This window comes from Fundulus heteroclitus, unplaced genomic scaffold (genome assembly GCF_011125445.2).
Source record: "Fundulus heteroclitus isolate FHET01 unplaced genomic scaffold, MU-UCD_Fhet_4.1 scaffold_63, whole genome shotgun sequence".
NCBI lineage: Eukaryota > Metazoa > Chordata > Actinopteri > Cyprinodontiformes > Fundulidae > Fundulus > Fundulus heteroclitus.
The window spans coordinates 492,155-513,571 of record NW_023397066.1 but is presented as its reverse complement, the minus strand read 5'-3'; the positions used below and the strand labels follow the sequence as shown (position 1 = coordinate 513,571).

General features: G+C 40.4%; 1 protein-coding gene across 1 annotated transcript; it reads left to right on the top strand.

Annotated features, from left to right (window-relative positions):
• Positions 1-936: 936 nt before the first annotated feature.
• On the top strand, positions 937-21,388 carry LOC105921671 (zinc finger protein 771-like). The gene is made up of 3 exons (XM_036133506.1): positions 937-1,171; positions 4,673-4,677; positions 19,989-21,388. The coding sequence occupies exons 1-3, from the start codon at positions 1,021-1,023 to the stop codon at positions 21,162-21,164; spliced, it is 1,332 nt and encodes a 443-aa protein (XP_035989399.1). The 5' UTR covers positions 937-1,020; the 3' UTR covers positions 21,165-21,388.
• The last annotated feature ends 29 nt before the right edge of the window (positions 21,389-21,417 follow it).

Sequence of the window (21,417 nt, the reverse complement as noted above, 5' to 3'; positions counted from 1 at the left end):
GAGAGTCGTTAGGCTCCTCGTTAGGCTCCTCGTTAGGCTCCTCGTTAGCCTGGAGGAATGTTGTGGTAACATGCATGGAGGTGTGACTGGGCGAAACTTGGCAGGAATCAATCCTATTGCTGTGTTGTATGTTTCTAATAGTTGAAACCTGTTTCCTCCTCCTCTGTGTAAGGTTGGTTTTTCTCACTTTACGTAAATGGCTTCCTTCACCCTCTCTCAGACCGTCTGTCTCCTCTGTCCACAATGTGAACATGTTGGACAGAGTGTACTTTGTCCCTGAGGTGCAGGAATTGTCCTGGGGAGCCATGCATCTGTGGAGATGTTCTGATCTTCATGATCTCTGCTGATCTGGAACCACAGCTGGGTTTAATGATGCTGGAAGGAGCGCAGAGAGCACCGCCTGGTCACTCTCAGACAATCTGGCAACATGTCGCAGCACAATAATGGCTTTTATCAGAGGTGTCCAGTTTCTGCTGCCCACCGGTCCAGTGGACCACAACCTGCTGTGAACCAGTCAGAACCGAGGGACAGGTGGAACTGGGCCAGGCTGCAGAGAGCCCGGGTAACCGGGTTCCTTCCTGGAACGACAGCTGGCGGATTATAGAGATGAAAAGCCGTAAGAAGAGTTTGATGGATGTGATCTTCTTTAAAACGCTGAAAACGAACGATGAGTAAAAGCCGAGCAGCCAGGGGCGGGTCAAGTTCTGCCACATTTCAGACGGTTTATTAGCTTTCAGCAAACCTGTTAACCTGTTAACCTGTTTCACATTTCTAATCCCTTCAATCACTGAGGAGTCAGCCCAGACCTGCTCAGCATGTTTACACAGTTCACCCCCACTCATTCCTGATTGGCTCCCTGTTAAAGCCTGCGCTCTGATTGGATCATCAGCTGTGCTCCGTTGTCTCTGTGCAATCCCTGCTTCACTTCAACTTTAACAGGCTCCTTTAACTTTCAGTGTCCAGCAGGAAGACGGTTGTGTTTTCGTTTCTCAGCTGAATCTTTGCGTAGTTTCAGCAACAATGTCTTCAGTTCAGCATCTGAGAGAGTTTATCAGAGAGCGACTAACTGCTGCTGCTGAAGAAATCTTCTCAGAGGTGGAGAAAACCATGGAGGATGAGCGCCAGCTGCTGGAGATCTGCTGGAGACCCCAGATAAAGCTGCACAGAGTCGGTATGTGAGCAAACCTCTGGGAGGGCTCAGAGGTCAAGGCCCGAGTTAGAAGGTGGAAAGCCTGCAGGGCGAGGAGTGAGCAGCGAGTTGGCAGGAGGTTTAATGAGAGGAGAGACGTGCTGCAGCAGATGATCAGCAGATGATCAGCAGATGATCAGCAGATTCACATTCATGTCTTAGAGGTTAAATTAATGGCAACGTTTGTCCAGATCAATCTAACATTGCTTCATGTGTCTGTTTGGTAGAAAACCCCACAGGAAACCAGTAAAAAGGTTTGTTTCTCTGCGTTATTGTTAAGATTTAAAGTTCTTCCTGTTTTCCAGACTCTTCTAAATGTTTTCACTATTCCAACGTCTTTTTCATCACCAGCTCTTCAGACTTTCTGGAAGTCGTTGTCGTTGTGCTTTTCCAGACTTTCCAGGTTTTCTCCTCATGTTCTTTCTCTGGTGCAGAAACATTAAATATCAGCTGGTGTGCAGCGTTGGTTTGGTTTTCAAATCAATGCTAAGTGACGCTTAAAACGGGTTCCTTAGTTTTGCCTTTTACTCCCTGAGAGGTGCGCTGGTACAGTTTTCTGTCAGAATCATGCAATATTTAAAGTGTAACTAACCGTAATCCTGTCCCCAGAAAAAACTTAAAAGTTACACCAAACTGTTCTCAAATGGTGGCAAACAGTGAACTAATAAACACCAAATAAAAACGGTATAAAAAAGTCACCATCAATGTAAATTAGAAACAAAATCGTTGTGTTGAATTAATCACATCGAGCTCAGTTTCATTTCCTCCACAGTGTTGCTGTGAGCTGAAGGTTTTTCTAGGAAAATGTTACTTAGTGCAAATAAAACCGGCAGATTTCCTCTTTTATTTTACTGTAAAGAAAATAAATGTAGTTTTCTCAGTTACGGTTCACTCCGGTGTGATTTCCATGTTTCCAGATGAAGACAGATTAGATCTTTTCAGCAGAAACGTTTCCTTTCATGTTAGCCGTTCTTCTGAACAGAACATCAAGTCATCTCGGTTGAAATAATCATTCATTTGGGTTTAACCGCACATTACATCTAACCTGCTGTTCAAGCTATGCTGCTGCTTCTGCTGGTATTAAAACAAGAACATCTGATATTTTCCGTTTGACAGCTTCCCTCTGAGGCAACACCTGTTTAAACTGAAAACACCATAAAAAGCATGAAACAGTCACCATGAATGTAGATATGAACATTTGCATAGCATTCGCTGGTAGCACTGCTCAGTCGATCCGGTTCCCTGATGGCCTTATTGCTGCTCTGCTCAACTGGAAACTTTCATCTGAGTGAGTTGGTTTATTTGATGCACTGAAGAAAACCTCCTAATAACAAAAAACACGTAGAAAGGTTTAAAAAAAAGTGTTTGGGCATTTAGGTGATGTAGAAAATAAAATCTTTTCTCAGCTGTTTGATGCAACAGGCATGGCGGCAAACAAAAGTGAACAAATAAACACTAAATAAACACAAATACACCATAAAAAGTCACCATGAATGTAAACATTTAAATAGCATTATGGAAAGAAAACTATTCTAATAACTTTTACATTGCATGAAATGAATCTAGGTCTGCATGGAGGGGTAGTTGGTAGCCCTGGTGCCTTGCAGCAAGAAGGTCCTCGGTTCAAATCCCAGGCTGTATGTTCTCCCTGGGTTCTCCATCTTCCTCTAACCGTCCTAAATCATGAATTTCTGGTTAATTGGTGTCTCTTAATTGGCTCTAGGTGTGAGTGTGTCTGCGGTCCTGTGATGGACCGGTGACCTGTCCAAGATGTCCTCCGCCACTCGCCCAACGGCTGATGGGGATAGCTGACCCCCCCCCCCCCCCCCCCCCCCCCCCCCCCCCCCCCCCCCACCTGCAAGCTACAGATGGATGGATAAATATTAATTCAAGTTAGACCATAATCTAGTTTAAGAAAGGATTTCTAGGTTTGTTCAACTTTAACAAGAATTTTTTTTCCACAATGATGCAAATAAAAGTGTCAGACTTGAGAAAATGTTTGGTTCACTCAGCTGTGAGTTCTGTGTTTTAGGATGAATGCAGTTTGGATCTTTTCCATGAAAATGTTTTTCTATTCACGTCAACCATCCAGAAAATGTTGGTTCAGCTCCAGGTCAGTCCCGTCATCAGTGTCTCACTTTCATGATCTGTTAGTTAAACACTGAGCTGTTGGTTCTGCTGGTATTTAGAACAACAAGTACATCTGATAATTTCCGTCTCACAACTTCATGCTGACTGCAGACTTTAGATGATATCCATGAAGCTCTTACGCAGATTTAACCATCACTTCCCAGATAATTCTGTCAGTTTGCCAAAGACAGTCCTTTAAAGGAGCCTGCTCCCATTTTCTGAGCTCAACGGGTCAAAAATTAAGAAAAAAACGCAGAATTTCAGGAGAAATTCTGCAAAACAGAGGAAAACTTTTATTTTATGTCTCAGAACCAGAGCAGAGACAAAGTAATCACACCCCTGGCTAAGCTGAGTCTGTCTCCTTCTCACTCTCTGCTGTAACCCAAATATTGAGTGTGACCTGCGTTTTTTTTGTGTAGTGAAGGATTGTTCAGAGCTGCCCTTATCACCCAGTTCAGGTCCTTTTAGGACAACATTATGATATTTCACTCCACTTTTCCTCTCATCCTAAATGCCTGAAGCCACTTGAACGTACAGCAGGAGTTGCGCGCTAAAACAAGGGTTTCTTTTGTGGCAATATATTTTAATCAACACATGCAGAGTTAAATTTTTGTGTGATTTTTTTTTTAACTCAATATATAATAGTTGATTGTATATTAAAATCTGATGTTTTGTGAGGAAAATATAGGAAACAACCACATGTGAAATAATGTTAACTTAGATGAAAACGAAAACAATAATGAATATTTTCATGGGAGTGCTGTGACTTTACAGGGGAAGCTATAGCACCCCCCCCCCCCACCCCACCCCCTGGCGTCGCCATTGCATAGTTCGGTATTACACCGTTGCATTTTATTCATTGTACTTAACATTTAAACACTTAACACTTAAAATCTATTGTCTTTGTGAATCCTGATAGGTAAAACACAATCATCTTGTGTAGAAATATACGCACCATTATTTATACTAAATTAGTTTGATGTTTCTTCAGTATTTTAATTTCTCCTGTTGTTGCAACTTTTCCAAACTTTAACATTGAGAAGTTATTTTACGAAATAAAGAGAAACAAGTGAAAGTGCGTCATTTTAACCTCCTAATTTTTCATGTCTGAGCAAACAGCCAGACTCCCTAAGCAACAGCACACTGAGGCTACATTACACCTTTCCAAAACCTGAGATTATAACAAGCTACATGGTTTACTACAAGAATCAAGTTACAGCAATAATTTATTTTAGGTTGCTTAGTTTAATAAAACTGATTTAGCCCGATTACATGGAAAGCAAAAGTCTTGGGCTTTTTTTAAAGAGCTGTATAGCATATTTTTATTTCAGAGTAGAAGTCCTGCTAAGGAAGAACTGAGAGATGTGTACATTGTTCTGAGTTACAGTTTTATTGCCATTCAATTATTTACATTCTCTGCAGTGAGATTTAGCCCCAGCATGTAGTGCTGTGTACAGCCTCTCTTCAGTCAGTCTGCCCCAGGGCAGCTGTGGCTTCAATGTAGCTCACCACCGTCAGGGTGTGAATGTGTGAATGACTGACCAGTGTAAAGCGCTTTGGGGTCATCAGATGATTTATATCAATATTCACAGCTGCACATCGCTTTTCTAACACAACGAGGGAACACTCTCAGTTCTGAACAATTTCGTTGTGCTGCTCTTTGTTTTTATGCCAACTGCAGCTTTTTAATAACATAGGAGATGCAGAAAATCTTTTAGATGCAGCTGTATGTCGCGCTGTCAGGAATGTTACTGTTGTACTCATAGTTTTAACATGTTCCATAGTCAGAGACCCACGCGATTAATAAAAGAACTACATAGAATGAAAGAAATTATTTATTCTGTATTAAATTTTGGCAGCTCCATGTGTAATTTTCCATAGTTTCCATTGATATATGTCCCCCCTCCCCCAACATCGTTGGGGCTACTCCACATTTCTTCACTTAAACAAAGCCACCTTTACTTCAGCTGAAAATATATATATAGTCTATATTAATATAAAGTGAGGTTGGCACAAATTAAACATCTACAAGACAATTAGTGTCAACTCATTTTTAAAATGATATCAGTTATTTCAATAACTCTCAACATCCATCAATACTTCCATATGTTGAACATAGCCAATTAATGCTTTTGTTGAGTACCGTTAAACATAAGAAAACGTATAACTTAACCTTACCTGATTAAACTGTATATTCATACTTTTTCATGATTTGCTGCCATGTTCTTTCAATGCCTTTCCTAATCAATCCTCCTTTGTGTTGAATGAGTGAAGTGTGAGCAAGCAGCTGTAATTCTCCATCAGATAACTCTCATTTCACTCATGCATTGACTTTTTCTGCTGTTCTCTGCCACCAACTCGCCTTTTCCGCAGCAACATTATTGTTTGTTATGGTTTAATATTCTCCATATGCCTTCATTAAAGGTTTCTAATTCCACTCGTGGGAAATTCCACTTGCAGGATTCCTACTTCCTGATGTTTTGATGGTGAATCACGTTATCTGCGTTCAGGAGGGCTTCTTTCATGCTCCTGCTTGTGTTCAACTCATGGTTGATGGGACGCTGTGTTTAGTTACCTGACTGATATCACCTGTTCTGAAACCACAGTATGACAGAGGGAGGAAGAACTACTCAGAGCAGCAGCTTTCTACTCAGGGTAGATCAGCCATTTTTTTCCGAAACGACGCTTAGAACAAAGACGCACAGCGCAACCTGCCCAACCATAAAGGCGTCTGCCCAACCCACCAATCAGCGGTGCGCTCCGATCAGCACCTGGCGCTCACAGAGCGGAGCGTGGTACACCATCTCACCAGAGCTGCTGAATGCAGCTACAGAATAACTTGGTTAATTATTATTTTGTTTACAGTTCAGCTTGGATTTTATTTACTGCGCAGCATAGCTTTGCTGAATCCAGATGCCGTTAGGCTTAGAGGGAACACTGGCCCCCAGTACATGTTTTAACCGTAGTTTACCATTGAAATTAGAGTTATTAATCACTAATCATTAACCACAACCAAAGAAAAAATTATTTATGTATATTCAGTTGTTAACTCAAGAGAGACGATTCAGTAACACTTAGAGACGTTTTGATCACTGATATAAAATAACCAGACAGCTGCACTTAAGCTAGTTAAAATGTATTAAACCTAAATACTCACTGGTTCTAGGGCAGGGGTGTCAAACTCATTTTGGTTTAGGGGCCGCTTTCAGCTTAATTTGATCTCAAGAGGGCCACACATGTAAACTCATTGCAAGATTAAATAGAACAAATAAAAGTGGACTTGTTGTTGATTTTTATATTAAACGAATTTCCCTTTTACAAAATATAGTATGAATAACCTCAGCGTTTAAGAAAAGTATGTGCAATCTCAACAAAACTTTTACTCAGTTAAACATTTACTTGTGCATTATGCATAGGAACTGATCACAGTGATTGTACAATGTTGAAAAACATTTATTCACAGTTTTTTGGACCTAAAAACACTGTCCTGCACGACAAAATATATTAAACAGATAACAATTAAGAAATTATTTAAAATCAGTGTTCCACATCTGAAGCTCAGTGCTGCTGTTGGTTCTGATTGTAACGCTTATGAAGGCTAGGCGCCTGACTACGGTCATATATGGTAAAGGGCAGTCAGAAAGGTTCGGCTGAGGAGCCTGTGTGTAAATAACAGACAAGTACTTATTGTATTCAAACTTAGATTTTTACATACATTTATGGAGGTATTCAATCATAGTATTAATATTTTCCTATATATATTGTGATTTATTTATTATTGGCCTAATCCTGCTTCGCTACTAAAGGCCCATTTTTACCCCGGTTTAAGATTTGACAATAAAATAAGGAATCATTGATCAGAGGTAGAACGATTTAAATACATATTTAATTCATAGAAATTAAATATGGAGACAGAGTACATACCATTTACAAGATGTTGTTCTCATCGCGGTGGATAAGTCTGTCTGTCTGAAGTAAGTTTTACCAAGACATTCCTTTTATCAACTTTAAACTCCTCCTGCATGGCTCAGAGGGAGGATGGCTGACCCCCTCTCCCGCTGACCACCCCCTCGGGGCAATAAAACTCCATGTTTATCTTACGCTGAAGCAGGGAGGGACAGACCTCACTCTGCTTTCCTCAGTAACCCCAACTAAGATATATTTTAAATTCTCAACAACCCCTCTGTTTTGATCCCTCAAAGATCAAACCAATAACTAGGCTAAACTAAGTCTGTCTTGAAACCCTTAAACAAAATGTAAATAAGATGTAATATTGTAACCCACTGTCCCCTCTGTTGGCGACTTATGAAATCAAATGAAGTTCAAATGTTCCCCTTAAATGTAAACTAACCCAAGTATAAGCTAAAAAGCTACTAAACCTATCTGAATCTCTACCCTACTAGAATTAAGAAAAGTAAGCACCTTTATCCGATAGGTGCAAAGCTAAGATAAATGTGCAACTACCAGAAACTATTATATGATCTAAATATGACTTTAAGAGTCCTAACCTAGATTAACAAAATGTCTTCTTAGAAATAAAGATAACCCATGAAAGCACTACACTCAGATCAAACCACAGAATAAAAAACAGATTTTCATGCAATGCAAAACCAAGATTCTAACAATACTAATATTGAACACCGTATGAATATGGAACTTATAAGACATATGCAGTGATTACAAAAACTCTCAATTTCTTTTCTCTCTTTTACACAATGCATTCAATTGTTGTAATGATGTCTTGCGTCTCGAAGATGTCTCCTTCTCGCCTTTAAAGAAGATGGTTTAAAGAGTCAGTGTTCCAACCGCGGTCTCCACAGAACTGTATGTTAGTCTTTATTAAAAAAAAAAAAAAAAAACGAAAAAAAAATAATATTCCAGCTGCCCCTCCGTGGGTGGCTATCGGCGCCTCGAGCTGCCCCGTTGCCGGATGGCACGGGTGGGTGGCAGTTGAAAACCCTTCCAGTCAGCCAGTCTGACCCGAAAGCTGGTCCGGTGTTGTTCCCCTTGGATCCTCTATTTGGCTGGTACACATGGCTCTGGAATCAGATGGGCCCCTGACCTCTGGCCCACCACATCTGTCTGTTGATGACTTTAGCGCGCATCCTGTAATTCCGGAGGTTGACTTCTGTCCCGAAAAGCTCCTTTCAGTCATATGGAAACATATCCTGTAATGAAATTAACTGAACACTCCCACAAGAAACACACTTCACATCTTCCATTGTTCCATCTCCATCCTATTTTAGAAATGTAATAGTTAATGAGACATTTTATCGCAATTTCATTTTCCCCGTCCTTACGCTGTCCTGTAAGAAAATGCAACGACCAGACAAATACGTTAATCTCTGGTGAAGATCCCCTGTCTGTAAAATCAAAAATTAGTTAATGCAGTTGTGAAATCAAAGTATAGTAACGAGACGCATGTGGGGCCCGTTTGTGTTGGACCAACCTTTTGTCTAAGTTTCCTTGAGACAGTGAGTCTGCTGCCTAACCTTTGACCGTTAAATTTAATCTCTTCTCTTAGCTCGGTTCCTGGTGTTAACTGGAACAATGTAAAACCTTGTGACATGCACTTATCTGCTCACAAGACTGTCATATGACCTCGGTGCATCCTTATCCTGACACATGCCCACTGAAGTGTGAAACCAACCTTTGTTCTACATACATTCTCATCTGTTCAGGTCACTGGGTTAAGGTTAACATCTATATTACTTTAAACTACATTATTATATGTAAGTGATTATATTTCCATAACACTGTTATCCTGTAAGAATGTCAGAATGTTCTCTGAATTAAAGATTAAAGATTACCATCCAGCACACCACTTCACATAAAACCTTTCAGCACGTCACCACACTTTGCTTCTGTACCCTTTACTCAGATGTCTATGCTGTAAAAAAGTTCCTATTTTTAATCTGAGAGGAAAAGCAAACCCTCATTTTGTTCTCATTTTGTTTTATCCAGTTGTTACAAATCCTGATCCAGTTTACTGCAACAGATATACGTGGCTTTGAATCCTTAACAAACCTACCTGACACACCAATGATTTTAAAGTAAACTAAATATGCATTAAGTTACCCTCTGTTTATCTCTGTTTTATCCAGTTTTTTGTAGTTTATGTAGTTTTTCTGTTTACTTGTGCCAAGGGTTGATATAAAGTTTAAGGTCTGTATAGCTTTACAATATAGTGTTATCATATAAATGTTTATGTCATATCCCTCTGCTTGGAACAAAATTAATTTTGTTACAAAACATTAACAAAGAATAGTATTAGTCATCACAGGGAATCAGTTAACTGCAAATAACTATCTGACTTGAAGCATGAAAAACACTGCCTTATATCCTGGATTCAGATCAAAACTTAATGCAATTTCATAATCCCACAGTTCTACAAGAAGTCCTCCAAAAAGATCAGTGTACCCATTGAAATAATGATTATTCTAATGTGCTCACAGCAATTTGATGGTATGAAAATGCTGAACGTTCCAAGGTACTTACATACTGATAAAATATTGGGTTTTACCTGAATAAAACACCTGGTAACGGCAAAGTCTGGTGGAAATCTGATAAGTTTTAGCATGCAACAGTTATATTGTACAATAGAAAAATCTCAATACTTATGAGTTATCAAGAGATAGCCTAACAGATCCGTTTAACCTAAAAAGTGTATCTCTGCAATGAATAGGAAACAAGACGTCTCACCCAAATCACCCCTTTGCCTGCTAGTGAGAGGCCCCCTGCGTCATAGAAGCTGATAAGAACTTCCAGTCTGTAAATTTATGACATGCAGCTGTGAGCTTGCAGCATCACAGAACCCTAAATGTGAAAAATATCCCCACCCCAGTGGATTTTCTGCTAATAATTGTGATGGTAAAATACACCTTCTGCTGTCAATTATGAGCAATATGGTCCTGGACATAATAGAATTAAAACTCATGTTTAAAAGGAACATATCAGTTATATAATAAAAAATTTTAAGAGACAGTAGTATATTTTTCAAAACCGCAAACATGTAGTGTTCGTATCTGCCCAATCGGCTGCCTTAAGAAGTTATTACCTGCACCAATCCATTTGCCTCGAAGCTCAACAAAAAGTTGGAGACACAGAAAAAATATTAGAAATCACTTTCCATTAAATTTGGTCAGAAGTATAGTGGTAGAAATAGAAGTCTGAATTACCTTAACAAAAAATCTGTTATCAGTCTGTGGTCCTTGAGATGGACTGGACTGACAATATACAGCAGATCAGGCAGAAAAGAGATTGGAGCTTAGACGTGGCACTCACAGCTTCCATGTATGGAACTCCACATTTCGTCCCCCACGTGTTGCAGTGATTCGCTGTCGACGCACCTCAGTGACAAAGTTCTGGTCCACGACTCAGAAACTGGCTCAGGCATGCAACTCCAGTGTATGCAGACAGTCATTTTCCCTTGATAGCTTAGGATCTGTGCTGTTCATAGGCGTTGGCCATTGTTCCAGGGTGAGGAAACATTGTTCATGGGAGCGTTATCCCCTTGCTGGGGCACTGACCTTCTTGAAGGTGAGGTGGTATTGGGACTTCTTGCCAGGATTTAGTGATGTGAAACAGTCCTTGGCCCAGTGTCCAGCGTAAGCAACTGTCCCAGATGTGATGGGTGCCCCACGACACACATATCGGCTGTGAATGCTCAGTTTTATTCTTCCAACCCCAAATCGGCACCGATCTGCGTCTCATGTCAGACGTGTCCATACTCCAGAACGAACAGACCTGTAACAAAATTAAGATAGAAAAAGAAAAACAGGGGGGAGGGAGCTCCCCCACCTTAAATTAAAATAGAGACAGTTCTCAATGAAGAAGCTGCTTACTGTTACTCCTTCCTATATTGTTTTCCAATAACTGTAATTTTACCAACTTTTAGTAATTAACAAACTCAAGCGTTGTGTATCACCCTTCCTTTGAGTCACAGGCAAATGGTGTATCAAATATTGTCTGAGCGAGCGTATCAAGATTGAAATTCATCAGCTGAGATATTGAAGAGGGCACGTTGTTTTTGTTGTTGTAACACTATTACTCTAAATAATTCCCCTAAATTGGACTGATTTATTTAGGATCCACACCTGTGTGTTAGATCCAGCCTACTGATTTTTTTCAGAAGATATCAAGAGTCCCAGTCAAACTCAGGAACCTTCTGCTAAAGTGTATAAAGAAAATGCTGGGTAACTCCATCTATCAAGGAAAAAAAAATATAAAAAACACCAAAGGTACATTTTAAAACAGCTCTAAAATCAATTATGCGCCTGTGTTTAGTAAATTTTGAAGTCAAATTCTGCCGGCCACAAACAATCACCAGCAACTGATGTTGAAAAGTTTATTCACCAGAATTTGCACATTACCAAATGAACAAGTAGAAGATTCCTCTGTTCTTAAATTACTGTGTGACAAGGACATCTGCAGTTTGTGGGACTATGAAAATGTGATTACATATAATGAATAATTTGGGGACCGTCCTGTGATGATCCCGTAATATTTTCTATTTCTACTAGGTTCTGGCGCTCTGCAATATCAGTATTTATACTAAAACAATGCAAACCAATAACATTGGTCATAGAGTCCTCAATTTTAGCTGCTTCTTTTGAGGATAACTTCAAAACTGACTCATGACTAAATGCAGTGTCAACAAAATCTGTCAAATTACCGCAATATTTGTTTGCACACACTATTAAGGTACAGTTTAACCCAACTTTTAACTCTGTTTAGTTCTGCTTAATGTGGTTTTCCCAGGCCTGCAAATGAGCAAAGCTGATAGGATTTACTACTCTCTAGTAAACAGCTAGATTGAAGTCTGACGGATTATATTTATTTATTTATCTATTATAACTAGGGCTATCAAACAATGAAAACCTTTTAATCACTTTTTAATCGCAAATTATATTTAATGTCTGAAAGTATATACATTCATTAGGCATTTTGAAATGCTATTTTGCAATAGATAACGCTAGTTAAAATTACACTCTAACAGAAGGTGTTAGAAAAATATAAATGTCATCATTTTATTTTATCAAGCTACAGGCATTTGGTTTGTTTTAAGAGTTTGCTTTCAGGAAGGTACCATTGTTTTTAACCTTAGATAAAATGATTTCCCCAGATAAGGAATGTCTCCTATATCTAACTGCACATGAAGCTGGTGATTTGATCATCACCCACAATGAAACTTGCTCCCTTCTGTGTTTACCCCCATGTTGTAAACTCAAGACCGTGATTAAATCCTCCTGACCTCATGTGATGTGTGACAAGAAAGACAAGGGGACAGAGGCAGCCCCGTGTCCGTTTTTGTTTTTTCCCAATTTATAATGCCTCAAACAGATGTTTAATGTTCTCCCAAATGTTCAACAACTTTACCAAACGTCCAAACTCTTTCTAACTTTTAGGCTACAGTTCAAAATAAAAAGTTTTCTCCAAAACTCACCAAAATGCAGGCCGTGGTCTCTCTCCAATGCAACTCACCCAATCAGCTTGCAGCCAATACCTCAAACGTTTTACTGCATTGAAATTCTCCTGCACTTCAACAAACATTATTAATGCATCAACCTTTTTTCTAATGATTTCCAAATTCCCCTTAGTTTTTCACCCATATTTTTACTTATCACTTTTACTTAACAAAATTAAACTGCGCCCCAGTCACCGCTCTTATCTTTAGGCCCACGCGCGTGGAGAAATTCACACACACATACACAAGACACTTCGAAGCCGCGCACACACAGAGACAGACTCAGACCGAAGCTTCTAATCATTCAAACCATGGATCCCATTTAAACCAAAATAAAATTGTTAAACCGACCAGGACAGACAACGTTTAAGACAGACAGCCTTGCGCGCGCAGAGGGTCTTCTTTTAATACCCTTCCACTCGACGAAACCAACTATTCATTTAAATACCACCTCGGTCTAATCGTCGTGCAATCAGAATCCCCGTTCTGATGCTAGAGAACAATATAAATGTTCCCTTGGGGCCCCTTTTTTTTAATCGTTTATCTTCTTTTACAGCTCACTTTAAAGGTCTTGCTGTCTTAGCCTCAACTTTTAGATGGTTTTGTATTCTTGGCCGTTCCTATCGCTACGTTTCTTTGGAGAGTCCCCTTTCTCCGAGGTAACGTTCCACCTCAGTGTTAAAACCCCAGACTCGTCAGTCATGGAGAGGGAGCGACCAACTTCCGAGACTATTTTTTATCTTTGTAATTTTATCTTTTTTATTGTCTTTTATTTTATTTTTCAACAGCCTCACAACTTAACGGCTTCTTGGCTTTTATCTCTTTTATCATTTCTATCTTTTTTTACGGTTTTCCGACGTGGACATACAGATAACTCTCATTCTCTCATTTCTCGGTTTCAACATAAATTCTATTTAAACCTATTTGTACTGTTCAGCCTCTGATATTTTGAGAAGAAAGCGTCTCACTTACAGCAACACTTGATTTAGCCTACATCTAATCTTTAGCCAATAGGAGAATCAAAATCTCCTTACTTTTTTTCGGGTCGACCCTGTTTTGCTGTAAGTGATTACTTCTTCGTGCCCAATTTAAAAAGGTTCCTCCACTTTAATGTCACATCCGGGTCACGGCTAACCAAATTGTGATTTATTTATTATTGGCCTAATCCTGCTTCGCTACTAAAGGCCCATTTTTACCCCGGTTTAAGATTTGACAATAAAATAAGGAATCATTGATCAGAGGTAGAACGATTTAAATGCATATTTAATTCATAGAAATTAAATATGGAGACAGAGTACATACCATTTACAAGATGTTGTTCTCACCGCGGTGGATAAGTCTGTCTGTCTGAAGTAAGTTTTACCAAGACATTCCTTTTATCAACTTTAAACTCCTCCTGCATGGCTCAGAGGGAGGATGACTGACCCCCTCTCCTGCTGACCACCCCCTCAGGACAATAAAACTCCATGTTTATCTTACGCTGGAGCAGGGAGGGACAGACCTCACTCTGCTTTCCTCAGTAACCCCAACTAAGATATATTTTAAATTCTCAACAATATATAAACAAACACAACAAGAAAACAACCAAAAATAACCCTAATAAGAGTTTCTTTCTCTTATTTAAGTCTGTCCTTTTGTTTACAGGATGATTAATGGTCCATCAATCAATGATCCGTTTTTTTTTTTTTTTTTGTCTATGATCCACGGCAATAGGTCCGAGAAAATGAAATAGCCTGGTTCAATTAAATCCTACCGCACAGCTGCGGTCATCAGGTAGCTCCCATCCTGGGAGGGGGGAAAACCCTGACCTAAACAAGGTCATAAATAAAAACAAAAATTAGCACCTAAAGATGGTTAAATGGCCATAGGCCATTGACAAATTTAATGAAAAGTAACTTAATATTATCCTTAAAAGACAAAATTTAGAAAAATCAAAGGGCTTATTTAATGCTTTGAGAACATCTCTCCTATTCGGCCTCAAAATGAACAAAAATAGAATGATCTTTTAAGCTATAAGACCATTTTTAAGATACCAATACATAGATTTTAAGCGGGCGTGTAGCCACCGCATTTATACTATAATATAAGCGACATAAAATAAACGACTCACCGTCGAGTGGTTGCCAGGAAACACCCAATGGAATCCTTCATCTGGGTTAGTTGGACTTGATTCAATAATATCCTTCAGTATTTTAGGAAAAACGGCAGAGCTAGCTCTGCAAGCAATAGCAGCACGAGATGGAGGTGTTCACCTCTGACCGGGAACTCAAAGAGTACTGCTTGTTGTCTGCTCTGAATAAAACACAGCGCCACTCGTGGACAATACAGGAATCGCAGGGTTTCAATTGAACAAAGTACGTTTTTTTTAGTAATCATTGTTGAATAATGATAATGCATTTGGCCGCCGGGCCGGACTAAATGGTACGTTTGACACCCCTGTCCTAGGGGGTGATTTCACCTGTTGGCTGGACCGCTCATCTCTTAAAAGCAACGTCATAAGCAAGTCTGCATCAGTTATACAAGCTTTTCTATCTGAGTACGGGCTGTGTGATGTGTGGCGTAAACCCCGATTAGAGGGAGTACTCGTACTTCTCGCATGTACACAAAACGTATTCAAGAATCGACTATTTTATTTTACAGACGCTAAATGGCTGCAGCAGATACGTTCTTGTGACTACCAAAGCATAATTATTTCAGACCACGCCCCACTCACTTTGTCACTATCCCTTCCCCATCTCCCCCTAAGAACCGGACAATGGCGTTTCAGTTCAACTCTGCTGTCAGATGAAAACTTTGTAAGATTTATTCAAGAGGAAATACGTTTATTTTTTGCAACTAACTCCTCCCACGAGACCTCCAGCCTTGTGGTATGGGATGCCTTTAAGGCCTACATCAGAGGCCAGATCATTTCCTATTCAGCAAAAGTTAAAAAACAAGCCACCTATGAACAGAACAATCTAATTCAGCAAATCAAAGAGGTTGGCATAAAATATGCTTTGAATCAATGTCCTGAATTGTTTAAAAGACGTGTTGAACTTAAAACAAGGCTTGACCTATTGACAACACAATCAGCTGAACGCCTGCTTTTACATGACAAATCCAAATTTTATGTGCATGGCGACAAATCTGATAAATTATTAGCAACCATGCTCAAGGGTTCTAGAGCAAGGTAAACTATTTCCAGAATTCGAAAACAAGATGGCAGTATAGTCATAGACCATAGTCAAATTAATGATGCATTCTGGGACTTTTATGAGGAGCTCTACAGCTCACAATCACAAACCAATGCGGTACCGCGCACGTGACGTCACCGTCTCAAGAGCAACGCCCCTTTTGCCGCTTAGGTAGGGCATACAGGAGAGAAAGCACGGATAACCCAGCTATTACAAGCGCAACAGAAACAGCGATATGACCGACTTTACAGCCGTTAAACTTTCCCAAGACGATGTCCCAGGCACACGGATTACTGGTCGCACTGTCGAAGAACACACCAAACTTCAGCTCAAACGATGGCTTGAGGTTCGAGGGCTTAAAAAGACTGGAAAACTGGCCGAGTTGATGAACGGTAAGCTTTGTTTTTTCTTTCCTGCGCGGCGATCATGGCAGCGTCGGCCGTTTTTTTTTTGTTGTTGTTGTGTGCAATCACCGTCCAGGAATGGGTATATGTTTAATGTTTGTCTCATTTGAAATGTTTTTGAGTAAGCTATCCTGGTAGCAGGCTATCATGTTAGCGCCTGCTACCATGATAGCCTATATGCTGTCATGGTAGCAGGCGCTTCTTTATTAACATGTCGGCCACCAAAATACTCTTACCTTGACTTGATGTCGCTGGAATTGGATCAGGATGTTCTTCGGTTGGACCCTTTCCTCCAACAAAATGCTTGCTACATATGTACGTGAATTTGGTAACTTTTTCCGGGTTGAACTGTTGTGTAGGCCGACCACCCCGGTGTTCCAAGCGTACACATTTCTCCTTGGCAGTCTTGAAGAAAACATCCTTCATATGCGGCCGATCAGCGTACCTCGAGTCGCTATTGCACGTTCCATAGCAACAATGTTTAAAAACCATGGTCTTAGATTTGGAAAAAGCATTTGTTTACCGAGTAAAACCAAGGGTAACGCACGTCTCTTTTACAGCGAAACAGCGGCGGGTTTCCGGAGTTTGCCCCACTGCGTACCACGTGATGTGACGTCATCGTGACGTTGTGTTTCTAAAAATAGCTTGCGCGCGGTACCCCATTCTAACATGACTGATGATTTTTTAGCTAAGCTTCACATTCCTGTAATTTCACCTGAACTTAAGAATAAACTGGATGAACCCATCTCTCATGCAGAAGTCTCCCTAGCAATAGCCTCAATGCAACCAGGACCGGATGGTCTTCCTGCAGAATTTTTCAAACATTTCTCAGACTTACTCTCTGTGCAGCTCAGCTCCACCTTTACTGATTGTTTTAAACACGGATCCCTTCCTCACTCATTTTATGAAGCTTGTATCACACTTATTCCAAAAAAAGGTAAAGATCCGGTGGAATGCACCTCATGCAGACCTATCTCTCTCTTAAATACTGATATTAAAATTTTAACCAAAATTCTTGCCCGTAGATTTGAAACAGTTTTACCTTCAGTTATTTCAAAAGACCAAACAGGCTTCATTAAAGGTCGGCACTCATATTTTAATGTAAGGAGACTGCTTAATGTTGTTTATTCTGGTGCCACAGATTCGGCTGAGTGTGTTGTCTCTCTGGACGCTGAAAAAGCCTTCGGCCAGGTTGAGTTTGCGGTCCTCAGCAGATTTGGCTTTAGAGGAAACTTGATTTCATGGATTAAACTATTATACCAGCAACCATCTGCCACAGTTGGTACTAACTCTCAGACCTCAAAACCATTTAGATTATAAAGAGGCGCCTGTCAGGGATGCCCTCTTAGCCCCCTGCTGTTCGATCTGGCCATAGAGCCCCTCGCCATTGCACTTAAAACCAATAAAGAGATATCCGGCATTTGGAGGAACAACATGGAACACAAAGTGACCTTCTACTTTTTATTTCCAAACCATCAACCTCATTGCCTTTGGCTCTCAATATATTTAGCCAATTTGGTCAGATTTCCGGGTATAAGCTGAACCTTACCAAGAGTGAGCTTTTCCCCATAGGTAATAAAGTAAAATGTCAGACTTTGCTAATATGCCGTTCAGAATTGAAAGACAAAAATGTACATACCTCAGTATCACAGTAACAAAAAAACATAAAAATCTGTTCAATGAAAATTTGACTCAGCTGTTGGAGCAAGTGAAGGGATTCCTCACAAAGTGGACACCCCTTTCCATGTCCCTTCTGGGACGTATCAACTAAGTTAAAATGAATATACTACCCAAATTTTTGTACCTTTTTCAGGCGTTACCTATTTTTATTCCTAATACTTTTTTCAATGAGTTAGACTCAACTTTTTCGTCTTTCATCTGGCAGGGTAAACGCCCAAGGCTTAATAAATTATAACTCCAAAAACCTAAACAAGAAGGGGGATTTGCCTTCCCTAATTTTCGGTTCTATTACTGGGCCGTCAGTATCAGATGCCTAGTGTTCTGGTATTTTTACCATAACCAGGGAGGCTCTCCTGGCTGGGTGGCTATGGAGCTACGCAGCGATAATAATTTGTCCATCCCGGCCATGCTCTGTTCTCCACTCTCACTTTCTTTATCTAACCCTATTTTAAACCCAGTAGTGAAACACTCGCTGAAAATATGGGGCCAGTTTAGGAAATTCTTTCAACTCCACGACTTTTCCTTCCTAAGTCTAATTGCACGTAACCATCTTTTTAAACCATCTGTTCAGGGTGGGGTGTTTCTAGAGCGTCACCGGAGGGGACTCACTTACTTTAAGGACCTTTTCATAGAGAAGAATACAGCATCCTTTGAGGAACTCAGCAACAAATATGGTTTATCTAAATCCCTTTTTTAAAGATATTTACAAACCAGAAACTTTATTCAGTCTCACTTGTCAGACTGAATAATGTCTCAGTTTCTCTGCCAGAGCACACACTGTTGGAAACCATCCTATTATTGAACCCAACTGGTAAAGGGCTGGTTTCATGGCTTTATAATAAGATGTTGACTATGAAAGAGACCTCCACACTTAAACTTATGACCATACTGGATGAGACATGGGACTCTATACTTAAACTGGTGAATACAACATCTCTGTGTGCGCGCCACTGTCTCATCCAGTTTAAAATAGTACACAGAGCTCTTCTCTCCAAAAGCAAACTATCCCGTTTCTATCCAGAGGTCACCCCATACTGCGATAAAACTGCCGTAGCCACGCTGGTTCATATGTACTGGTCCTGTCCCGCTCCAGGTCAGTTCTGGACAGATGTTTTCCGTACGATGTCCGGTTTGGCCGGAGTGATAACATCTGGCCCTCTCTTGGTTTTTATTGGTTTCATTGGTGAGGGGTCAGTTCTACCAGCCTATAAATGACAGGCACTGGCGTTCTGCTCATTGTTGGCGAGGCGGACAGTTCTGACCAGGTGGACGGGTGCAGCTCCTCCATCTCACATGCAGTGGTTATGTGACCTCATGTCATGTTTGAAACTGGAGAGAATCAGATGCTCTCTTCAACACTCAACTGGTAAATTTGAAGAAACATGGGGGCCCTTCCTTGACTCATTCCAAAACTTACAATGATGCTCCGGATTAAAAAGTGAATTAATTTTAATAAAATGTGTTTCATCTCTGTCAGGGATAGGAACATAGTGCGTAGACCTACTTGGTAGTGACCTGGGTGGGCTAAATGGGATTACTTTGTAGGGATTCATTTTCTGTTTATTACTGTCTGTGTTGGATAAATATTTCTTTGTATTTACAAACTGTATGTACAACAGGAAAAGAAAACTCAATAAAAAGACAGTGATTAAAAAATTATTAAACCAATAATTCCCTATTACAGCAATTATTCAGTTTACTAATATTACCTAAACATTAACTAGTGAATCAAAGATTCAACATAAAAAAATAAAAACAAATGTACTAATCTTGAAGGCAGCAGTCTTTAGGTAATTTCACAATTAATTAAGCCTTATTTAATTCAATATTAAATAATAACCATTAAAACAGCAGCTCTTAGCCAATCAGCACAGGTTTGTCTGTTTTGTCCCAAACATCACGGTTCTGTTCTCACGCTGTTCTGCATTTTACCTTTTGACCCTGCAGAAAAGCTACGAGGCTACAAGGAGAACGAGGTTCTGACTGACCAGCAGGTCCATCACCAAGGGAGGAACTGCAGCCTCAACAATCAGGAACCAGAACCTCCAGTGATTAAAGAGGAACTGAAGGAACCAGAGCCTCCAGTGATTAAAGAGGAAGAGGATGAACCAGAACTTCTGATTATTAAAATGGAACAGGAGGAACCAGAACCTCCACTTTCTGAAGAAGCAGAAGATCAGCAGGGGCTGAAATCTGTTACCGTGACTGTTGGTTCTGAGGAAACTGACCACAGTACACCTGGAAACGCCAATAATAGCAAACCCCTCCCCCACAGTTCTCCTGTTGCTGAGACTCCAGAACCCGACGGAGGTGAGCGCCAAGATCCAGTTTCCGTGTCAAATGCAAAACTGAAGCCAAAGAAGAAAAATCTGAAAAAAAGGAACAAAAACAGCAACAAAACCCAACAAATATCAGAGAGCCATCCTGGCAGATCCAAACAATCTGTCCAATGTGACATTTGCAGGAAGGTCCTAAAGTCTAAGTCCTACTTGAAGGTCCATCAGAGAAGACACACAGGAGAACGGCCGTTTGCCTGCACTCATTGTGACAAAAGATTTTACCAGATGTATAATCTGAAGCATCATGAGAGAAGCCACACTGGTGAGAAGCTCTTCTTCTGCAAAATCTGTGGAAAGAGCTTCAGTTATTCCACTCCTTTTAAATTCCACATGAAAATCCACTCAGATGAGAAACCGTACAGCTGCGACACTTGTGGTAAAAACTTCAGAAGCCGGGATAAGTTATTGATCCACGTTAGGACCCACACAGGAGAGACACCGTACAGCTGCGACATCTGCGACAAAAAGTTCAAGGAGTCATCAAAGTTAAAACGGCACCAGAGAACGCACACGGGCGAGAGGCCGTACAGGTGTGACACGTGTGGGAAAAGTTTCACGGCCAACAGCAGTCTGAGGAACCACATGAGGATCCACACGGGGGAGAGGCCATACTCATGTGAAACATGTGGCCTTTGGTTCAGGCACAGCGGCAACCTGACCGTCCACATGAGAATTCACACAGGAGAGGAACCATACTGCTGCAGCACCTGTGGGAGAAGGTTTAAAGGTGCGTCACATCTGAGCATCCACATGAAGAGCCACCAACACCAGGAAAGGACTTGACCTCCTGGGGTCTCCGCTGAATGGTGACAACTGTGATCTACAAACATCCGAGGACCTTGAAACATTTACAGTTCAGCCCGAAATGATTCCCACCATCAGCCAGGATTAATAAATCAACCATCAATGATTCGGCTGATTCCTGGGGCCAGAACCAGCTGCACATCTTGCCATCTTCCGCTGAAGTCCTTCATCCTTTACAAACGTTCTCCAAATTTCTGACTCAAGATTAGACAATCCAAATTATGTACAGAAA

What these genes read in the sequence shown, in the direction of transcription:
- LOC105921671 (XM_036133506.1), top strand. Translation starts at nt 1,021, where the DNA reads ATGTCTTCAGTTCAGCATCTGAGAGAGTTTATCAGAGAGCGACTAACT.